Consider the following 21,624-nt stretch of genomic DNA (forward strand, 5'->3'; position numbering starts at 1 on the left):
ACCGCAGCACCAGCAGTTTATTGAGTCCTGGCTAGGTGCCTGGAGCATGTCCAGGGCCATGACAAGGAGGGGCCTGGGCCCAGGAGTAAGCCAACAAGAGGGAGAGGAGGCAGTCGTCACCAAATGAAGCTCGTTCCCAGGCCCCGCGGCCCCGATGGCTCTTCTCTGGCCTGCGCAGGATGCGCTAGGAGTCCTCGGAGGCTGCTGCACGCAGCGCGAAGAGCTTCTCCCAGCAGGTGGCGACGGTGTCCAGGACACGCAGGAGGAGCCGCCTCCGGCTGTGGCTGCGGCTGCGGCGACTCGGAGGAGGGTGCCTCTTGGGCCACCGGCTCCTCCTCCGCTGTCAGGGGCAGAAAGGTCAGCGAGTGACCACGGTCTCTGCGCCCTCCCCTCCCCCTCCCAGATGGGGACACCGTGGGACGGTGGGAGGCTCAGGGGACCTGTGGAAGGGGAGGGACCCGGGTCTGGCCCCACACACCTGGCGCATCATCCAGCAGTGGCGCCGCATCACTGCTTCGGTGCGCAGGGCTACAGTCCACGCGGCTTTCTCCAGTGCCCCGCGGCGGTGGCCCCGGGCCACTGCCCTGCGCAGGGTCCGACCCAGGGACGCAATGGACAGCAGGATATCGTGCTCCTGGGAAAGGAAGGGAGGAAATTGGGGGCTGAGGAGAGGAGCTCAACGGGGAGGCCCCGGAGGGGAACAGAGTGAGTCTCCCCCCATACCTTCTGGGCACCGCAGGAAGCTCCCACCCGATCCCGATCCCGCCATCCGAGGACTGCAGCTCCAGTCAGGTTTTTCTGGATGAAATGGGGGTGTCGGGAGCCTGGCCCGACCTGCCTCACAGCAGCCTGCAGGTCCTCAAAGATGACCACACGGTAGTGGCGGAGCACGTCAGGGATGCTGCAGGTGCGGAGCCCTGCCTGACCCGGTGCGAGCCCCAGCAGAGCCAGCAGGAGCGCCCAGAGTGCAGGCTTGGGAGGCACCTGGAAGGGACACGGGGTCAGGGTGGGGTGCCCAGGCGGGCAGAGGAGACCTTCCCTACAGCAACCCCTCAGGCAATTTGCTTTGGACGGCCCCCTACCACAGCCACCAGGGACTCTCTGAACTACAGTAGAAAATGAAAGGTCACTGTGCCATTCATCGCCCAAGCATGGGTCTAGCAGGACAAATCCCTTCCTGTTTCAAGTCTGAGGGAAGGATAGTAGGCCTGCGAACCAGACAGCTCAATGCTTGATGCATAGATTGGCGGGCTGGAGGATGGCCAGGGGTGAGGGTGAGAGTGGGGGGAGGCGGGCTGGGAAGGCAGGCCCACTGAGCCCTGAGGGGCCAAGAAGGAGACAGAGGGCTCCAGACCAGGAACTCTGTGCTCTGTGTGCATGGGAACTAGGGGCTCACAAGTCTGGAGGGCAGGGCTGACCCCTAGGTCTAGGGGTCCAGTGGGAAACACTACCTGCCGGTATGGCTACACCCCTGGCTATCCCCTAACTCAACCCCACACCTCCCAGACATCAGTCCCCACCAGACAGCCAGGCTCTCTCCTCCTGATGAGCACCCCCTGATCCCCAGAACGTTGCTCACCTCTGGGTCCCCAGAGCAGGGGCAGAACTAACCCACCCCCACAGCCGTGGGAAATGGGGTGCCCTTGCACCTCCAGCCCAACCAGGACAGGGGTGAGGGCTCAGAGCTCAAGGCCACACCCCTCTGAGGAGGGGGGGAAGTCTTGGGGAATCCCCCAGAGGCAAGGGAGAAAGGGGCCACATTGTGCCCCACCAGGCATCCCTTTCACGAGCCTCCCCCTCCAGAAGGGGCTGGCTTGGGGAGAAACCCACCACCACCCTCCCCCTAGAAGCCCAAACATCAAAGAGAAAGACCGGCTAGTTCCCAAACAGCGACTAGAAAATTAATCATGTGAACCCAGCGAGACGCAGGACTCGACTCGGCTTCCCAGCCCTGGGAGGGGAGCCTGACTGAGCTGGAGACCTGGGGTGCAGCGCTGGCAGGAGGAATGGGTGCCTTTAGCTGTGGTCCCTCCTCAAATCTGCCCCCAGGCATGCTGGGGGTGGGGTCAGAGGTCACAGCAAGAACAAGAGCTGTGGGTGTGGAGAGCCATCCACATGGGGGAGATTGGCTGCTCAGCTCTAGGAAGGCCTGCCTGTCCCCCACCCCAGCCAGTGAGAACTGAGCAGCCCTGGCACCGCCGGGCAGACCCCCTCCCTTCCCCCCCCCCTCCCCGCCGGAAGGACAGGCAAGAGCACCCAGGGCCAGGCCTGCCAGGCCCTCCAGGCCAAGGTGACGGGAACCAAGGGAGGTTTCCCAGTAGGAGACAGACGCTCAAGCAGCCTCCCCTGGACTATGCTCAGTCCCAAACCCTCGACCAGAGTAAGCCCCCTCCCCACTGGCCCCACACTGCTCACCATGGGCCTCTGAGGGTGAGGCCCTCCCTCACTCCTGCCAGTGGGCCTTGCGCATGATCCTGGGTCCTCAGGTAGGGAGTATGGCTGCCACTCCAAGTCCTGCTCCAAGCCTGGCCAACAGGCTTCCCAGGACAGGACACAGCAGGGAAGGCTGGCGGCAGGCAGACAAGGCTTTTGAAGTTGGCTCCTCTGAGCAGAGGAGGGAGGGAGCGGGAGGGAGCGGGAGGGAGGCCCCACAACCCCAGCCCTACCCCCTCCCTCTCCCCACCTCCTATCCAATTGCTTCTTCAATTAACCTGACCCTGGAGCCCGGCAGCTGCGGGCTCTCTTCCCATCCAGCGGGTCTTGGATTGAGCCATTGGCCCAAGAAGGTCTGTACTGTCAAGGGGCGGGTGGGGTGGGGTGTCCAGCGAGCCATGCTGGGCCCGCTGGGGCAGGGGAGCCAGAAGAGGCCAGGGGCCTGTCTGCACCCTCCACTGGGGCCTTCCTCAGGGGTCAGCAGGTGCTACCTCTCCCAGGAACCTGGCTGCCAGCAGAACCAGGTGAGCTGGACCTAACTCGCCACAGCCACCAGCCCCCACACCCTGATGTCCCGGGGGGGGGGGTCCTGCCCCAGCTGGTCCTGGTGAGGGGCTTCCCAGGCTTCTCCTACTGCTCATCCCTCCTGGGCCGAGGGGGTCTTTCGCTGGGGGAGGTCACGGCCACTCGCCCAAACAGGCTCTCAACCCTGCAAGCACCACCTCAGAACAAGGGCAGTGTGCAGAACCCGACTTGCCTTGAGCTGGAGCTCAAGAAATCCCAGCTGGAGCAAGCTGAGGTACATCTGTCCCAGGGAGAAAAGTCATTTAACCACCTCAAAGCAAACAACCCCCACGCAAAGGAGGAGATATCCACACTGGATGATCCAGGTGCTCTGGAACATTCCAAGGGCTCTGCAGAAGGCCGCACCCGACACTGAGTTCAGAAATGTGTCCAGGAGAAGCCACATCCAACTCAGAGCACAGAAGGCTGCCAGCAGCCCCTGTGACTACAGCCAAGTCACCGTTCCTCCCTGGGCCTCGGTTTCTAGGTCTGTACAGGAATAGGCTGGCTTTCAACCTCCTAAAACTCCAGGAGTATCTCTTCGATGTGATAAATGTACCGGGCCGGATCCCTCCCGCCTCCTCCATGAGACAGAAGGAAACCCCAAAGACCCTGTGAACCTCCCTGCTCTGCTCCTCAGGCCTGGCCCACCTCAAGTGAGAAGCAGAAGCAGCATTTCCAGATTCACGGTCTGGGAGTAGGATCCAGGCCACGGGGGTGGTCCCTCCCCTGCTCTGGGATGGCAGTGTCCTTGTGGCTCCCAGAACACCAGAGGCGGACCCAGCAGGGCCTGACTCTCTAGGCACAGCTGCCCGTGCCTCGGGTGCTGACATCGAGGCATGTGTCCCCCAACCCTGGCTGCCTTGAGGGGGCTGAGCCGTGGGTCAGCGACTGATCCCCACAACAGTCTCCTCATTGGTGTCACCAGGAACCAAGAGGCACCAAGCAGCCTGTCTGGAATCTTCTCTAACATGAGCGTGTGGGGACGGCTGCCAGCTACCCCCCTCGTCACCATACGTAACAAGTAGCATCTCCTCTCCTTGGCCCACAGTCTCTGGACAACCCACGACCTCTGGCCAGACGTCTGCAGCCATGGCTGACACACCCCTTCGAAGAGAATCTGCTGGTTTCCAGTTGAACACACACACAGGGGTCCAAAGTATGAGGAAGTCCTTTATCCTCACACAGCATAAACGGTGTAAATATGCTAAGTCTCCCAGGTTATGCATTTTTCAATCCAGAGATGAGGACTTACAGGTGTTTTAGAACAAAATTGATTATACATTATTGATTATAAAAATAATGCCATGAGCAAATATGAGAAAAGCTCTTACCAGTAACATTTCTTTCCGACACACACCCGAGGGGCCTCCCCGTGAGCCCCTGGCAACACACTTGGGAGCCACTTTAGGAAGTTGGGCCCACTGTCTGCACTCACGCAGGACGGTCACTTACCCTGGCAGGCAGACCTGGGAGATGCCCGGGGGAGCCCCAGCTGTTCCCAGAATGTGCACCGCCCCTCCCTTCCCACAGAATCTCAGGGGGTCCCACGGCTTCCCCTGCAGGGTTCAGGCTGTCTCCAAGAGCCCTAGTGAGCCCAGGACGCGGCCTGAGAGCACACGGGGGCAGCCAAAGCACCTACGGGAAGGCAGGGGAGAATGGCGCAGACAAAACCAGCAGGTCACCAACCCCGACAGGCTATCTGGAAAACCTTTAATTAAAGAGCAGGATGGGTGGCTCAGGGCCCCTTCCACCCCCTCGTCACTACCACACGCTCCTCTACGCGCTGTCCTGAGGGCCGCCCCCTACAGGCACCAGAGGGTCAGAAGGTGTTCTTGATGTGGGCTGCCACCAGCACTAGGATCTCCCCAATCTTCCTCTGCCAGTTGGCGATGTCCTTGGACACAGCACACCACAGCTCCCCGTGCCGTGGCTCCGCGTTCTCACAGCGCCTCCTCACCTCCTCACGCTGCTCCTGGGCAAGGACCACAGGGCACTTGAGACGGGGCTCCTCCCAGGCTGCCCCTCACACGCGCCCCACCACGCTCGCCCGGCCCCACGGCCCTGGACCTGGAGGGCAGGGGGGCACAAGTGGTGTCTGAGGTGCCCCGCTGCAGCGCTGATGGCACGCAGGTGCTGAGCCCAGTCGAGACCAAATGTGTGCCTCACACAAGTACCCCGAGCAGCTTCCCAGACCCCATGGGGCACGGCTTCCACTTCCCATGGGGACTCCAGGACAGCTGTGACAACACTAAGCATTGTGTGATGCTGCTGCCCAGGCCCCCCCAGGCTCATGTCCAGTAGGACAGAACTCGCCCAGGCAGGACAATCATCAGGGCTTGAATCCCATCCCCATTTCTACTGTGACCCCACGCCCCAGTCACCAACCAACTCATCAGAGATGCTAATAGACCACTGAAAATCACCCAAACATCTACATTTCAGGTTAAGAGGCTAAAGGCTGTAACGAGAAAGCAGACGCAGAAGGAAATACCGTCAGGAGGGACCCCTGTGCCTCTCCCTCCACCCACCCATCGCCCAGAGGTGGGGGTGGAGAGCAGCAGGCAGCCACAGCAGCACCTCACCTCTGTGCCGTGCTGCAGCTCAAACTTGTAGAAGAACGCCCAGGCGTCCCCCAGGTCCGAGTCGATCTTCACCGTGCGGTGGAACCACTCCCTGGCCTTGGTGATTTTCCGCTCACTCCAGAACAGCCTGTCCGCAAGCATAATAAGTTCAGGGACCCAGCGTAAGTGGCCACGTCTGACGGTGCCTGAGGGGTGGTGGGGAGCCAGTTCTGGCAACATCAGGTCGATCCTCTCCCTGGCGAGTCCCTGAGCTCCCAACAGGAGAGCTGAGGAATGGGGCCTGGCTACCTGGGTATCGCTCCCACCACTAACCTGCAACTGTCCTTCAGGGGTCTAACCAGACTGTTTCTTAAAAAAGTCCACACAGAGCAAGAATTTCAAACTCCTTTAAGTTATTAGTTTCCTCTGGGTAAGATACAAGAAGATGAAAGGAAACCTTACAAAAAGTTAAGACTGTGATTAGGGAAAGTTCAGTGAAGTCAGCTCCTCAATAGATTCCTTCTGGAGCATCTGCCCCACGATGCAGTCCCTGGCAGGGACCCAGCCAGCACGGACAAGCTGGGCCTCGGCTCAGCACCAGAACTCGGGCCCACAGCAGACACAGACACCTGCAAACCAGGCCCACGCTGGAAGCTTCAAGCGAGGACACCAGAAACCCACTGAAGGACCTGTGAGCACCCTCCCCCACACGTCAGGGAAGGCGGAAGGCAAGAGGGGGGAAGGACACTGGGGCAGCACTCTTTGACAGCTGAGACCCTGAGTGGCTTCCACCATCCGTCCAGTCCCGGTGTCCTCTGTGGCCACAGGCACAAAAGCAGACCGCCACACCACTGACACGCCATTCAGGGCGGCTGTGTGGGCTGGTCTCAGTTACAAAACGGAGTAATTTCATGCTCTGATAGCTTGATTGTTTTTTAAGCCCTGTGGTATTCTTAATTGCTGGGTGTTAGATAAACTATGACTTAAAGAGCACAAACTCAGATAGCAGGTTCACAGGACACCAACCTGGGAACAGCAAGGAGTGACTTATTTGCTTTAGCAAAGCCTTTTATGAGGTTTTACGGCTGCCCTATCAGAGCATCAAACAGCGCAGCCCTTCTGAGAGGCGGAAGCCCAGGGCAGAAGGGGGCCCCGGGCGGGCCCAAGCCGGGCCTCAGGAGCCGGAGGGAAGCCTCCACGTGCAGCGTCCTCAGCCTCAAAGCAGCTGGAGGGGAGGTGCCCGGGAGGACCTGAGGAAGTGGGGCCGACACCACCTGCGCATGCCTCGGGATGGGCCAGACTCCCGCTCGGGCAGCAACAGCACGCAGGGGCTCCTGGGCACGTATGCCACCTCCGCAAGGGGAGGCCTGAGCAGCAGTCCCGGGAGCCCAGCCAAGGCTCCTTCTGATGCCCCCCACCGCAAACGCAGTCACCTCCCGGCCTCCTCTGAGCATACGCAGCCCCCACCCTGCTCGCAGGCCCCCCACGCGTCGGCCGTAACCTCACTTAATCTTGCCGAGGCCCCGAACTCCCTCCCACACCTCCCACACCACAGGCCACCCCAGGGAGCCTCTGACCCAGCACCCAACGTATGAGCTGATGGTGTGAGGTCGCTCGCTGACCTGTTGCCCTTGAGACCAGGCAACCCAAAGGAAAGATGGTCTCTGGCATGGCCATCTCCACACCTGCAGGCACACTGATTGGGCCTGACTGATGGACCCTGGATTGTCCCCAAGGTCACCAAGGTGAAAGTGTCTGCTTTCTCACGATAACACGAGAAAGATAATTTCCTTGCTCATAGCCCTTTGAGCCAAAGGAGTCTTGCTTACTAAATTCCATGTAGACCAATGTCAGCAAGTTTGTCTCTGTCTTTCGACGTAGGACACGTGTACGTGTAAACCAAGAAGTGCCCAGACTGAGAGCAGTCCCGTCAGAAGGAGCCCAGGACAGAGGGAAGGAGGGCGGAGCTCAGAGGAAGCAGCCTATCTGTGGGTCAGGGGCAGCGCGGACCATTGGGACAGCACCTATCCGCATGGCCTCTGCCTGGAGATGTGCCTGCCTTGGGTCAAAGCAGAAGTGCTTCATTGTGGAATGCTGGTGGCCAAGGACCCTAAGAGATCCCATCAGGTCCCGAAGGGTCAGCAACCCCACAAGGGCCCCTCACTCACTTGGCCACAGCCAGGAGCACGTGGGGGTCGTGCTCACACTTCTTCAGGGCGTCGACACTCTTGGTCTTCCTCTGGGGCCTTGCCTCAAGAAAAATGGCTTCAGACCACAGGACACCTAAAATTCAACCACAAGGATGCCACAACTCAGACCCCCACCTCTGCTTTCAGACACGGCCCGTCCGTGCATAGGCTGCCCCGAGGTGGGCCTGCCAACATTCTAACCCGGGTGTCCTCAGACCACGGCTATGGCCTCCCACATGTCGGGGGGGAGCCGCAAAGGCTGCCCTGACCACCTGCCCCACAGCCGCTCTGATGGCACAGGCCAGACAAAGTTCTGGCAATGACTAGGTAGGCAGTACCCCAAACCTTCAAGGTTCACTCCCGCTGACTCCATAATTTCGTATCTAAGGATTACAACAAAAAAATCAGAAATACTAACAAAGATTCAAATTGACCAATAGGTGCGTCGTAGATTTCTGGTATATATCTACACAGGCACTTTCGACTTTAAAACAAGTCCCGGGGCGCCCGGGCAGCTCAGTCGGTTAAGCGTCCGACTCTTGATTTCAGCTCAGGTCGTGATCTCACGGTTTGTGGGTTCGAGCCCTACGTCGGGCTCTGCAATGACAGTGTGGAGCCTGCCTGAGATTCTCTCTCTCTCCCTCTTGCTCTCTGCCTCTCCCCCACTTGCTCGCTCTCTCTCTCTCTCTCTCTCTCTCAAAATAAAACAAGGGACAACACTAAACACACAGGACTTGGGTTTTGTGCAGGAACACAAGTTATGACAATACAAATAAGTCAAAAGTGACTTAAAGGTGAGTTTTAATATATATATATATATATTTTTTTTTTTACCCCAAATCTGTTCACAGTGCATGTATGATTAAATGCAAAGTGGGGCGCCTGGGTGGCGCAGTCGGTTAAGCGTCCGACTTCAGCCAGGTCACAATCTCGCGGTCCATTGAGTTCGAGCCCCGCGTCAGGCTCTGGGCTGATGGCTCAGAGCCTGGAGCCTGTTTCCGATTCTGTGTCTCCCTCTCTCTCTGCCCCTCCCCCATTCATGTTCTGTCTCTCTCTGTCCCAAAAATAAATAAACGTTGAAAAAAAAAATTAAAAAAAAAATAAATGCAAAGTAAGATAACAGAAGTTAAGTTTCAGAAGAAAAAGTAATGGTAGTGAACCAGAACACGAAGTCAAACCCACAACAACTGGGACTGGGGATTTAGTTCAAATGTCTGAAAGATCAGGTGCAGCTGAAACTCCGACAAACAAAACACTTTAATAGGGTGTCTGAACCCCGAGACCCACTCCCCCAGGAACTGCTGCTGCCTGGCAAGTCTGGGAAGCCGGGAAGTCCCTTACCGGAGTTGGGGCACTCCTGGAGCGCCTTGGCCATGAGCGTGTTGGCGATGTTCTTCAGCCCTGCGCGGTACTCCAGCCTGACAGATTCCAACCTGAGGAGAGAGGCCCAAAGGACAAGTCAGACCCCACCCATTGAAGCCCACTGGCAAGCCTAACAGTTCTCGAAGCTCCTGGGAAGCCACCGTGGCCAGAGCCACCTGCCCTGCCAGGCAGAGCTCGTCCACCAGAGACGCAAGGCACTCATGCCCACCCCGCCATCAGGCCTGCCAGCAGCCACCCTAGCCGAGGCCTGGACCCTGACATCACGTAGGCACAAGCAGACACGGAGGGCGAGGGCACGCTGGTGCTCCCAGGATGGCTGGGCACCATAGCAGCGGCATCCAGGACCTGCCCAACTCTCTGGGGTCTCCTCTGGCAACAGCTACACTGCAGCCCTGCGACGCTGTTTCCTACAGACAGAATGCCATCCTCGCCTGACAACTTCCTGTTCACCCTTAAAGCCCTGTCCAGATGCCACCTCCGCTGTGGGATGCACTTCCTCGGCCTCATCCGTCCCTGATCCCCCATCGTTAGCTCCTGGCTCCCCTGGGCGCCTTCTACTAGAGCACGAATGAAACTGCACCCCACTATGTGCAGGCCTGTTTGTAAATGGAGCCCATCCGAGCTGGACCCTCCCAAGACAGGGACTGTGCTTCCTCCCAGCCAGCACCTGCCACCCTTCTCACGGAGCCTGAGCTGGAAACGCTGCACAAACGAGTCTGCACGAGCGACTGAGGGAGCACAGCCCCTCTGAGGGGCGAGCCCGGCTCGCCGGGACTCACCACAGGCCGGGGTTCTTTGGGTTCTTCAGGCGAGACTTCTCCAAAATGGCCCGAGCGCGGGTCAGCTGCCCAACCTTCTCCTCCAGCCGAGAAAGCAAAAGCCATAGAGGGGTGGAGTGGGGACATTTTTTCAACTGCAGCAACAAAGAAGAGAGGGATTGGCTGGTGTCAGGGAGGGGCTGCGACAGCTGTGGCAGGCTCCTGGGCCGGGAGTCAGGGATGCCTATGTCCACAGCCACCTGCCCATTTCAGGTCTGGGTGTGGGGTTTCACGTGCACGGCAGTGCTGTGTACAAGCGTATGTTTACTACGTGGCTGTGCACACATGCATGCGTGTGGGGCGCACACACGGCCGCCTGTACGTTAACTGTGCTATAACCCGCCACTTGACTGAATGTGGGCCACACAGCTCCGTGGAAGGAAAAACACGGGTCTGAGTGAGGGGACCAGGGTCTGGCCCCTGCTACCACGCTACCAGCTGGGGCCCAAGTGAATCACTGCCCGCTGGGCCTCCAATTCCTGAGCAAGGCGAGGTGTAATGACACCCTGAGGCCAGGCGTCCAGTCTACAAGAGTCAGCTCGTAGCTGCAGCCAGGGGCACCAGCTCACCCCCTGGCTGTAGGCTTCCCGAGCCTTCTCCACCAACTCCTCCTGCTCCTCGATCTGCCCCTTCATCATCCACAGCTTAGGGAAGTCCTCATAGTGCTTCAGGGCCTCCTCACACAGCTCCTGGGCAGCCGCAATGTTCCCCAGCACCCACTCCAGCTTCACAGACTTCATGAACACCTGCAAGACAACCAGACACGCTGTTAAGCAGCCCCTGCTCCCGCCCTGACCACCTGTCTGGACGGCACGGCGACGTCTAGCGCTGTGCCCTGGAAGGACGGCACCTTCACAATACACGCTTTACACTACAGCTCCCCTTAAATGCCACTCATCCTGCTGTGTTTTATGGACCTCTGTAAGCTGTTTCACATCCTTTGGAACAAGGTGGGCGTCGAAAACCACAAATACGGGGCGCCTGGGTGGCTCAGTTGGTTGAGCATCCGACTTCGACTCAGGTCACGATCTCACAGCTCGTGGGTTCGAGCCCCGTGTTGGGCTCTGTGCTGACAGCTCGGAGCCTGGAGCCTGCTTCCGATTCTGTGCCTCCCTCTCTGTCCCAACCCACTCGCGTTCTGTCTCTGTCTCTCTCAAAAATAAACATCAAAAACACAAATACACCTCACAGTCAAGTATGAACCAACAAGCCAAGAGTACCACAGCTTTGGGTGGCACCTCGCACCTGCCGGACACCACAGGCCCCAGGGACCCAGTATGGCCCCAACGCCCCGCTCACCCGGGCGGTGGGTGCGCTGCTCCGCGCCTTGGCCAGTAGCCGCCGGGCACGCTCGTACTCATTGTTCTCGGATTCCAGCTTCACAGCGGCCAGCCAGATCTCCTCGCTGTTGGGGTTGGCCTGGAGGCAGAGATGGGACCAGAACAAAGTGGCCAGGGCTAGATTATACTTAATCAAGAGCAGCTAGCCTGGGCACCAGGCCGGGCCTCACTCTGCTGCAGGGCAGTCTGATTCCAGGGCTAACAGATGACAGAGCAGGGTCCGGCCCAAGAGTGCTGACCCACCTGAAAACAAGCCAGCCCATTTTCTAGGCACTCAGGCAACACCACCAGCAGCTGGAGAGCCGTCTTCTCCAGGACCCACCCTGAGCTGCAGCCAGGGGCACCGGCTCACCCCCTGGTTGCGGGCTTCCCTGAGTGGCCTCTCAAAGCCGGAACGGCTCGCTCACGTTCTACCCATGTGGATCTGCCATACCCAACCCTGTTCCCAAGCCTGGTGACAAGGGACTGGCCATCTCGGTGTGTCTGTGTGAGCAGGAAGAACGGTGCCCAGGGCATCACTGATGGCGTGGAAGGCTCCCAAGGGCTAGGACTGGGCCACGTACCAGCCAGAATCCAGCAGACACACGGGTGCTACGCTCGCGGCCTTCTGAAAGCACACTCGCCTGGCTCATCACAGACCGCATCAACAGCCCCAGAGTCACCAGCAGGGAAAGGAGAGGGCACCTGGAGGGTGGTGCTGGGGACTGGCAGCGGTGCCCAGGCAGATGGCGGGAGAATGCTGTGATGGCTCAGACAGAAGGAGCGTCCTGAACATGTGACTGTCCTCCAACGGACAGGAAAAAGCAAAAGGCCAGATACCAGCCAGGCTCCTCTCGTGGCATTTACTCAGGGAAGGACAAACTTAATTACGCTAGTCAGGGTTACAACAACACACTGATGTTTACACAGCACTCAACAGTTTATAAACATGGCTGCTACGAGCACTGAATAACATGAGAAGTGTTGAATCGCTGTACTGCACACTTCCCAAAACTAACATAACACCGTGGGGGGGCACCTGGGGGGCTCAGTTGGTTACGTGTCCGACTTTGGTTCAGGTCATGGTCTCGCGGTTTGTGGGTTTGAGCCCCACGCTGGGCTCTGTGCTGACAGCTCGGAGCCTGGAGCCTGCTTTGGATCCTGTGTCTCCCCCTCTCTCTGCCCCTCCTACGCTAATGTTCTGTCTCTCTCTGTCTCTCAATAATAAATAACATTTAAAAAAACCCAAAAACCAAAAACCAAAAACACCGTGGGTTAGCTCTGCTGGAACGAAAGTTAAAACACATTAAGCATGCTAACTGCTAACCGCACGCTGCCCGGGTCATGACACCAGCCCAAAGAGAAGCTTGGCTAGGTGTAGCCGTCTGAATATAATCCCAACCACCTAAGGGCCCAGCAGCACCAGGAGGCCCACGAGTGGCCTCTGTGCGCATCCTGTGTTCAGAGTACAGGGACGGAACAATCCAATTCTCACATGTGCTCTCCTGTGAGAAATGGCTGTATCTGGCTACTGCTCCACTCACCTGGGGAATGTCGCCTGCTTGCCCCGTGCTCTGTGTTCTGGAATATTTGGCCCATGGTTACACTGAATGGCCATGACCAAGAGGTAGGTCTGCCAGCTGGCCATTCTCCTAGTCTTGGGCCCCCTCAGGACCCCAGCTGTCCGTAGAGCAGCCGAGTCTGGTGCGTCAGGACCAACTCACTTCTCCTCTCTCAGGTCAGCTCCCATCAATGAGCAGGGGGAGGGCTCAAGGGCACACGCACGCTGCAGCCCTCGGGCCTCGACAGGCACTGAGGTGGGGGTTCAAGTGCACACACCCCCTGGCAGCCCAGCGGACCCCTCAACCCACCTGGAAGGCCAGAGCCAGGATGCTCCTTGCCGCAGGCACATCCCCCGCCAGCCACTTGGACTTGGCGCCCATAAGCCACAGCACCTCCGCTTTGGGGCAATGGGCCACAGCCCTCTGCAGGAGTGCCTCCAAGGACTCTCTGAAAGACAGAGGGCCACAGTCACCACCAGAGCATGTAGGGTGCTCACAGCGTCAGCCTGGGTGCTGAAAAGACAGTTACTGCTCCAAAGTTCGGTGCTATAAATGATTTACCAAATTTTACGATGGGGAGAGTGTGGGGAAATCTTTTCTCTTCATAAAGGTTCTAAAATCAACTACCGAGGAGGGTGCTACAAAGCATGCATTGTTAAATAGCTAAGCCTGATGGAGGAACTTCTCAAGGGACCCTTTCATAGCCATGGGTCCTGAGGGGAGGGACAACTTCACAGTCTGGGTGACAGGATAGCTCTTTTCATCTTTAAACACAGATCTGCTGATAAAGATTATGACCCAGAATCTGTTCTCTGGCATCCAAAGAAATGGTCTTATTGGAAGAAACTTCTTTTGGTCACTACCGAGCAAGAACACCGCCAGCCTGGGTATCAGGTGGGAAGCCCCCAACCCTCAGGCGGCCACCACCCCTGTTGCACCGCCTGGCACACAAGCTCTCTGGGCCTCGGCAGCAAGACGAAGGACTCACTCTGTGTGGAGAGAAGCCCAAGAGAGCCTGCGGCATGCTTCCCGGATGACACCAGAGCCAGGACCCCAGACCCCGAGGCCCTCGTGCCATTCCATGCCACGAGTCAGCCGGACAGGAAGGGTGCCAGAGCCGGGGAGGGGGCTGCCCCACGCCCAGGGCCCAAGAGGAGCAGTGCCAGTGAGGCACGTCCACAGACCACACCCAGCAGGAGAGGCCCTGCTCCGGACTTGGGACTGTCACGGGTGAACTTGTACAGGGTGAGCCAGCACGGTCATCTCAAAGCAGCCTCAGATGAGTCCACTCCAAAACACTAAACCAGATGGTGAGAGTGGGGAGGAGACAAAAGCCGCAGCAACACACATGGGAAAACACCCTGACCAGACTGAGATTCAACAATGCCGGGAAAGGAAAGAGAAAGGGGCTGGATGCTCCCAGCAAAAGCCCTGCTGGAGTGAGCAAGGCCTGTCCCCCCGCCCCAGCACAGGAAAGAGCAGCAGAGGGCCTGGATGGAGAGTGCACAACATGAGGCTGATACCCTGGAGAGGCACCCCTTGAACACCAGAAGTTGCAACACCTAATTCAATCAGCAGTTACAGCCAATAAGGCAGACCCAAAAGGTTTTTTCAATTAAAGAATACAATTAGAGAAAATTGTCAAGGACCTCCTCAGAGCACAAAAACTAGCCTAAACCCAAAGTCAGCAGAGCTTAAATGAAAACCATGCCTGCCTGGGCCCAGATGCCGCACCGCCCACACTGCTAAATCCAGTGCTGGCACAGACGTGGAGCTTTAGAACCCTGCCTCGCCCCAGGCACCCTTGGGCCACCAGGCGTCTGCCAACGCAGCTGTAGGCACTTCTGCAGAAATGCCCTCAGCGTCTCAGTTTCTCAACTATAAAAGAGTGATAATCCTATCTGGTACAGAAGGAGCCATAAAGACAGATCTCAAAGTCTCAAGTGCAGTAGAAGATTCTGTCCCTCATTGCAGAGGACTGGATCTCAAGTTTAGGTCCTTGCCCACCTATGGGGAGGGGAGGTTTCAACTCAGCTCTGCCCGACCTGGAGTCGGAAGGCCAGTGGGCACACGGAGTGGAGCGCGCCACCAGGCACCTGGGGCCCAAGCACATACCTGGTGCCGTGGTTCTTCTCGAAGTACGCGGCTCTCAGCCACACACTCTTCTTGCTGGGGAACACTTGCAGGGCGTAGGCATAGATAGCTCGCGCACACTCCAGGGCATTGTGGGCCACACACTAGAGCAGAAAGATAAGGGTGAGAGTGGGCAGCCCAGCCCCGGCCTCAGAGGAGGAGGCACGACGGCCCGTCTGCTCAGAACCACACCGTGGGAAACACGACCCGGGAGAGCGAAACCCCAGGAGGATGGGGAGTGAAACACACGGGGCCCGGCATGGGGCTGTCTGCCAGCCCTCATACACAGCAGGAGCTGGTGCAGGGGAACAGCAGCCGCCAGCCGCAGGGGAGAGCTGACCACACACCACACACGTTGGTTCCTCTCTGAACTCAGGGTTAAGTGTATGTTCTCCCTTATAAAAGCCATGCTCGTTAGAAACCTGTAAAAACACAGATGAGCACAAAGAGAAAGAAAGCATCTATCCACCTGAATGGCTGTGAACGGGTGTGGGCTCTGATGCGGGGAACAGAAAAACTCTGGAGTCTGAGACCGTGGCGATGGCCGCACAACACCGTGAGTGTGCTAGACGCCATGGAATCACAAGCTTCCAAGTGGCAAGAATGGCAAACTTTATGTGTATTTTACCACAATAAAAAATGTAGCTTACGGGGCACCTGGGTGGCTCAGTTGGTTAAGCATCCGACTCTTGAGTTTGGCGCAGATCATGATCTCACGAGTTCGTGAGATCGAGTCCCATGTTCAGGCTCCGCACTCACAGTGTGAAGCCCGCTTGGGGTTCTCTCTCTCCACCCCTCCCTCACAGACAGAGAGCACTGTCTCTCAAAGATAAATGAACTTGAAAGAAAGAAAGAAAGAAAGAAAGAAAGAAAGAAAGAAAGAAAGAGGAAGGAAGGAAGAAAAACAGTTTTTTTTTTTAATGTTTTATTTATTTTTGAGAGAGAGAGACAGGGAGAGAGGGAGAGAGGGAGAGAGAAAGCTAGGGAGGGGCACAGAGAGAGGGAGACACAGAATCCGAAGCAGGCTCCAGGCTCTGAGCTGTCAGCACAGAGCCTGACGCAGGACTTAAACTCACGAATCGAATCGTGAGATCATGACCTGAGCCAAAGTCAGACGCTGAACTGACTGAGCCACCCAGGTGCCCTAGCTTTCCTTCTTAAAAAAAAAAAAAAAAAAAAATGCAGCTTAAAAAAGAGAAAGAAAGAACCCATCCACTCAAACAGAACTTCCATAAACACTTGCTGCTACTTTCTCTGGATGTTTTTTTTTCCTTATTGAAGAATGACTTTAGGGGGCCTGGGTGGCTCAGTCAGTTAGGCATCTGACTTCGGCTCAGGTCATGATCTCATGGTTCGTGGGTTTGAGCCCCACGTCAGGCTCTGTGCTGACAGCTTGGAGCCTGGAGCCTGCTTTGCAATCTGTGTCTCCCTCTCTCTCTGCCCCTTCCCCACTCATGCTCTGTCTCTCTCTCTCGCTCGCTCGCTCGCTCTCAAACATAAATAAGCATTGAAAAAAAAAAAAGACAGAAAGAATGACTTTATTCCCTGGTTGGAATCAAGCAACACAAGAAAGCCAGTCGCTCTGTGAAAGCCATCTCTTGAGAAGGCCACGAGCCAGGGACGCTCACTGGAACGGGCTGACCCAGGGGAAAGGCCAGTGCGCCCCATACTCAACACCAGATGCTCGCAGACCACCTGAGAAACGTGCCGCCCTAAACACTCTGCACACGCAGGAAGCGTTCTCATACCAAGAAAGGGTTTTGTATTGTGAGGTAAGTGAAAAGCCACTAGGAACTGTGTCGGAAACAAAGTTTTGCAGCAACGATCATCAAAATGTCACGGATGGAACCAGACAGGCACCTCACAGAGCCAGCCAAGGCCACTTCCCAGACTGACAGCTGCATTCTCCAAGAGAACGGCTCTAAGCCTCCTGTTGCACAAAGACCACCATGTGGAAATGGGTGTGGAGTTAAAAAACAGGGATGCAGCTTCGACCTCCTTGTTCAGACTGGGTTCCTTCTTGGTCACGTGGCCTCAGTCTGACTCAAGCACCACAGAAACCAAGAAGGGCCCCGCCTCGGGCGTGTCCTGACCAGTAGTGACTGAAAAAGTGACAGAAGATGCCAAATGAGGATTAGACCCCATACAAACTGGTCTGTACTCTTTGTGACTTTTGACCAAGGTCCTGGAGGCCGGTTACAAAGACTTTCGGGCATCCGTGGCCCCACTGGATCAAGTGACAGCCCACCAGGGGTCTCAGGTGTGGGTGAGCCAGGCAGGGCCCCGTGGGGTGGGAGTATTACGAAAACACTTCGCTCTTCTGAGCACAGAGACTTGAGCTCTTACTCCAGAATTGCACAGCTTTGTGAAAGACAGCCGTGTTGTTCTATGACACGTGCAAGAGACAATAAAAAAGAAAAAGAAAATCTGAAATGGTTCGTGGGCTTCCGCTCCCACAATCTGTCATCCATAGGGCAAGGTCTATCCCCCCTCCACTCCTCCCCTCGCCAGGCCTCCTATGCTGTCAAAGCAATAAGGAAAATAAAATGAAGTGAAGTGTTTAACTCCATATGCAGAATAAAAAGGGGCTCGACAACAAGAAACTAGGATTCTTTGGCATATTTGGGAATTTCCTTTCGATACAGACACTGAGCATATTTGTTACTCTTTACACTTCTTTGCGTCTTAAATGTTACATAATGAAAAGCTTTTAGCAACCATCATGGTTGGCCTGTGTCTCGACTCGCCTAAAGAACCAAGGTATATTTGGTGTGCACTAGACCATGGGCAGGCCACAGGCCCCTGGAAGTGCACGGCATGGCCAGCACCTGTGCCCTGGGTCATAGCACATGTGGCGCTCAAGAGGTTATGTGAGCTCGGGGCGCCTGGGTGGCGCAGTCGGTTAAGCGTCCGACTTCAGCCAGGTCACGATCTCGCGGTCCGGGAGTTCGAGCCCCGCGTCAGGCTCTGTGCTGACCGCTCAGAGCCTGGAGCCTGTTTCCGATTCTGTGTCTCCCTCTCTCTCTGCCCCTCCCCCGTTCATGCTCTGTCTCTCTCTGTCCCAAAAATAAATAAAAAACATTGAGGGGCGCCTGGGTGGCGCAGTCGGTTAAGCGTCCGACTTCAGCCAGGTCACGATCTCGCGGTCCGTGAGTTCGGGCCCCGCGTCAGGCTCTGGGCTGATGGCTCGGAGCCTGGAGCCTGTTTCCGATTCTGTGTCTCCCTCTCTCTCTCTGCCTCTCCCCCGTTCATGCTCTGTCTCTCTCTGTCCCAAAAATAAATAAACATTGAAAAAAAAAAAAAAAAAAAAAAAAACATTGAAAAAAAAAAAAAAAGAGGTTATGTGAGCTCCACACCGGTGATGCCATCAGGGGCTATAATCTCCCAGAATGGAGTAGGGATCCTTGGCCTCTCCTAACAGAAAGACACAAATACCCACGTGAATAAGGGAAAGGTCATTACTGTAGAATTCCAACTAATAAACTCTAATAAAATACAGAAGAAACGGTGTTGAGAAAAGCACTATTTGGCACCTGGGGGGCTCAGTCAAGTGAAGTGTCCGACTTCGGCTCAGGTCATGACCTCACAGTTTGTGAGTTCGAGCCCCACGTTGGGCTCTGTGAGGACACCTCAGAGCCTGGAGCCTGCTTTGAATTCTGTCTCCTGGTCTCTCTGCCACTCTCCCGTTCATGCTCTGACTCTCTCTCTCTCAAAAATAAACATTAAGAAAGAAAAGAAAAGAAAAGAAAAGAAAAGAAAAGAAAAGAAAAGAAAAGAAAAGAAAAGAAAAGAAAGAAAAGAAAAGAAAAGAAAAGAAAGAAAGAAAGAAAGAAAGAAGAAAGAAAGAAAGAAAAGCACTATTTGGCAAATACCATAGTAACTGATACAGGACAAAAACATCATTAATGGGCCTGCAAACTAGTAGGTCAAAGTTTGGCAAGAAACAGGATGTTTAATCTCAGAGTGCCTCCCCACAAGGCACTTATTCATTAGAAAGGAGAAAAAGAGTAACCTTCCAGTGGAGAACCCTGATGGATGCCACTTGAGCTGCTCAGAGTTGAACGGGCACAGGCACCTACCAACACAGCCTGCCAGGACACAACATCCCACAAAGATGCAGAACCCCAACCCCAATGTGGGGACACATCATGGAGACCCAAATCAGGGGGCCACAAAGTCACAAAGTCAATCAGGGGGCCAGAAGTCAGACTCCTGAAAGACGACGACAGACCAAAGCCCTCTCTAGACTATCAGGGCCACGGAAACCTGAGGCTGTGACCGGGGGCGGCTGCTGCACCAGAACCAGCTGTGTTTTTCCTTCCTGCGAAAGGGACACTTAGGGAGGCAACTGGTGGAATTTGGCCTGCAAATTACATAATGGCACCGTGTCAACATTATTTCCTCATTTTGATAGCTATGTTGTGACTGTGTAAGAAAACATCGTCTTTTAAAGAAACGCTGCAGTACTTGGAGGAAAGGGGCCGTGACCTCTGCAATTTACTCGCAACTATTCAGAAGAAACAGTAAGGGGTGTGTGTGCATGCGTGTGCACGTGTGAGTGGAATGGGAAAGGCAAATGTGGTGAAACGGTCAAATTCGGAGGAATCTGGGTGAAGGGCATATGAGAAGCCTTCATACAGTTTGCAACATCTGTAAATCTAAAATTATTTCAAAATAAGCTTAAAAAAAAAAAAAAAAAAAAGAGAGAGCCACCTTTAAGGCACTGAATACCTAAAATACATACTGATTTTGACCCCCATGCTCTCTTCTCTGGAAGCCGATTCCAAGGAAATAATTTCAAAGTAGGCAAAAGCTTCGTATACAAAATGCCTTCTGAAGTGCAACTTATAAAAGAACCCAGGGGGTAGATGTGGGGAGGTAAAAAACAGCTGAGAGAGCTCTGTGGGCTCCCACTCTGCTGGCTCCTGGTCCACAGCACATAGTCAGCCCACACAGAGCACAGAGCACTGCAGATCAGGAGGTCTGCAAGGAGTGGCTCTCCAGGTAAACCCGGGTTAGGAGAAATCTGTACTCCTTACAGCTACAACTATGTTTAAGAAAGTCAGCAGATCAGGGGCCCCTGGGTGGCTCTGACTCTTGAAAATCTTGATCTTGGCTCAGGTCATGATCTTGCAAGTTGTGGGTTCGAGCCCCACGTCGGGCTCTGTGATGACAGCATGGAGCCTGCCTGGGATTCTCTCTCCTCTCTCTCCGACCCTCCAGCTCACGCATGCTCTCTCTCAAAATAAATACATTTTAAAAAATCAGCAGATCAAGAAGACTTTCACATCTGCAGCTAGTTCCCCACAGGTGCTTCAGGCCCACGTAGCCGGACTTACACTGTCAGCATCTTCCATCCAGGTGTGCTTCCGATCTTCCTCCTCAATCCCAATGCCAATCACAGCACGCATGACGGCCTGGCAGGTGGCCACACTCCCAGCCTTGTCACACTCCTCAGCATCCTGCAAGAGGGACACAAAACTACAGTCCAGAGCTGCAGGTGCCTGACAGGGGCACGCTACGCCCACATGAAGAGGACGGACAGCCCCTGCACCGCAGGTCGGTGCGCACCCAAGGCACTGATGCCCATCGAGCCCTCCTGCAGCCCACCCGGCAAGGTAACCCTCCTTTCCACCCAGCAGATGAATGCTTGACAAATACCTAAGGACTTAACAAGGCTGCATCTATGCACTCCCAAGCACTGCACAAGCAGCTCTGTGTGCACAGCACTGTGGGAGACAGCTCAGTGGCCACACGAGGCTCTGCATGGAACACACTTCCAAAGTAGTAAGAACCAAGACAAACATTTGCATCTGTTGGTCTAGAACTCAGGATTCAAAATGGACAAAAGGAGGAAATACTCCAACTGGATCCCAGGGCCTTGCAGGCCACACCAAGAGCTCTGGGTTTTACAGCTGTGGGGCAGGCAGGCACCAGAGGTTTTTAAACTAGAGGAGGAGTCACATAATCAGTCTCATTTTAAAAGGACAGCCCTAACCACTGTGTGGAGCATTAGCAGGGAAACACAACAGGACACACTGCCATGTCTGGGGGAAGCTGTGGTCTGGCCAAGGACTGCCACAACTGGGTGACAAGGTGCACCCGGACCAGGGACAGACGGCAAGACAGGCCACCCGGACCAGGGACAGACGGCAAGGCAGGCCACCCGGACCAGGGAGAGATGGGAAGGCAGGCTCAAACTGCTTGCCGGACGAGGGGTATGAGAAAAAGGGAGTCAGCAGTGACTCACGAGGCATAAATGGTGGTGCTTCATACTGAGGTGAGCAAGGCTGAGGACTAGCACGTTTTGTGGGCAAACCAGGAGATGCATCCTGGACACATCAGGCCCTGGGACTGTCCCATGTCGCTGGGGGACGCAGGGCAGCAGGGGTGCAATCCAGGATGTGGGGAGCACCCAGAGCAGAGTCCACATTTGGGGGTTCCTGCCCTGTAAGTGCCATTCTTGCTTGGCAATGTGGTGAGACGAGACCCTCACAGAAGCACAGACAAGTCTCAGAAAGGGACTGAGGGCCAAACCACCAAGGGACTTAGAGGAGAGAAGGAGAGGGGCGCCTGGGTGGCGCAGTCGGTTGAGCGGCCGACTTCGGCTCAGGTCATGATCTCGCGGTCCATGAGTTCGAGCCCCGTGTCGGGCTCTG

At 55.9% G+C, this 21,624-nt stretch overlaps 2 protein-coding genes across 2 annotated transcripts in view; both read right to left on the reverse strand.

Moving 5' to 3' along the window:
- On the reverse strand, positions 1 to 4,568 carry CA3H20orf204 (chromosome A3 C20orf204 homolog). Its single transcript, XM_043553377.1, has 4 exons — positions 2,416 to 4,568; positions 724 to 984; positions 479 to 634; positions 1 to 340 (listed from the first exon to the last, which is right to left on the reverse strand). Exons 1-4 carry the CDS (start codon positions 2,416 to 2,418, stop codon positions 185 to 187), a joined length of 576 nt encoding a protein of 191 aa, XP_043409312.1. The 5' UTR covers positions 2,419 to 4,568; the 3' UTR covers positions 1 to 184.
- Positions 4,569 to 4,690: 122 nt separating this feature from the next.
- The window catches only part of PRPF6 (pre-mRNA processing factor 6), a 48,343-nt gene continuing 31,409 nt past the window's right edge, over positions 4,691 to 21,624 (reverse strand). The window contains exons 12-21 of the mRNA XM_043553373.1: positions 20,305 to 20,427; positions 14,948 to 15,069; positions 13,142 to 13,280; positions 11,251 to 11,370; positions 10,521 to 10,697; positions 9,913 to 10,046; positions 9,092 to 9,183; positions 7,730 to 7,844; positions 5,583 to 5,709; positions 4,691 to 4,972 (exon numbers count right to left, since the gene is read on the reverse strand). Of these exons, the coding sequence (XP_043409308.1) occupies positions 4,820 to 4,972; positions 5,583 to 5,709; positions 7,730 to 7,844; positions 9,092 to 9,183; positions 9,913 to 10,046; positions 10,521 to 10,697; positions 11,251 to 11,370; positions 13,142 to 13,280; positions 14,948 to 15,069; positions 20,305 to 20,427 (1,302 nt within the window). The 3' untranslated portion in view covers positions 4,691 to 4,819. The remainder of the gene's footprint in view (positions 4,973 to 5,582; positions 5,710 to 7,729; positions 7,845 to 9,091; positions 9,184 to 9,912; positions 10,047 to 10,520; positions 10,698 to 11,250; positions 11,371 to 13,141; positions 13,281 to 14,947; positions 15,070 to 20,304; positions 20,428 to 21,624) is intronic.

Source organism: Prionailurus bengalensis, chromosome A3, assembly GCF_016509475.1.
Source record: "Prionailurus bengalensis isolate Pbe53 chromosome A3, Fcat_Pben_1.1_paternal_pri, whole genome shotgun sequence".
Classification (NCBI taxonomy): Eukaryota; Metazoa; Chordata; class Mammalia; order Carnivora; family Felidae; genus Prionailurus; species Prionailurus bengalensis.

What these genes read in the sequence shown, in the direction of transcription:
- CA3H20orf204 (XM_043553377.1), bottom strand. An exon ending in CTTCCTGCGGTGCCCAGAAG is followed by an intron (nt 635 to 723) that starts GTATGGGGGGAG and finishes TTCCTTTCCCAG; the next exon opens with GAGCACGATATCCTGCTGTC. An exon ending in ACTGCTGGATGATGCGCCAG is followed by an intron (nt 341 to 478) that starts GTGTGTGGGGCC and finishes TGCCCCTGACAG; the next exon opens with CGGAGGAGGAGCCGGTGGCC.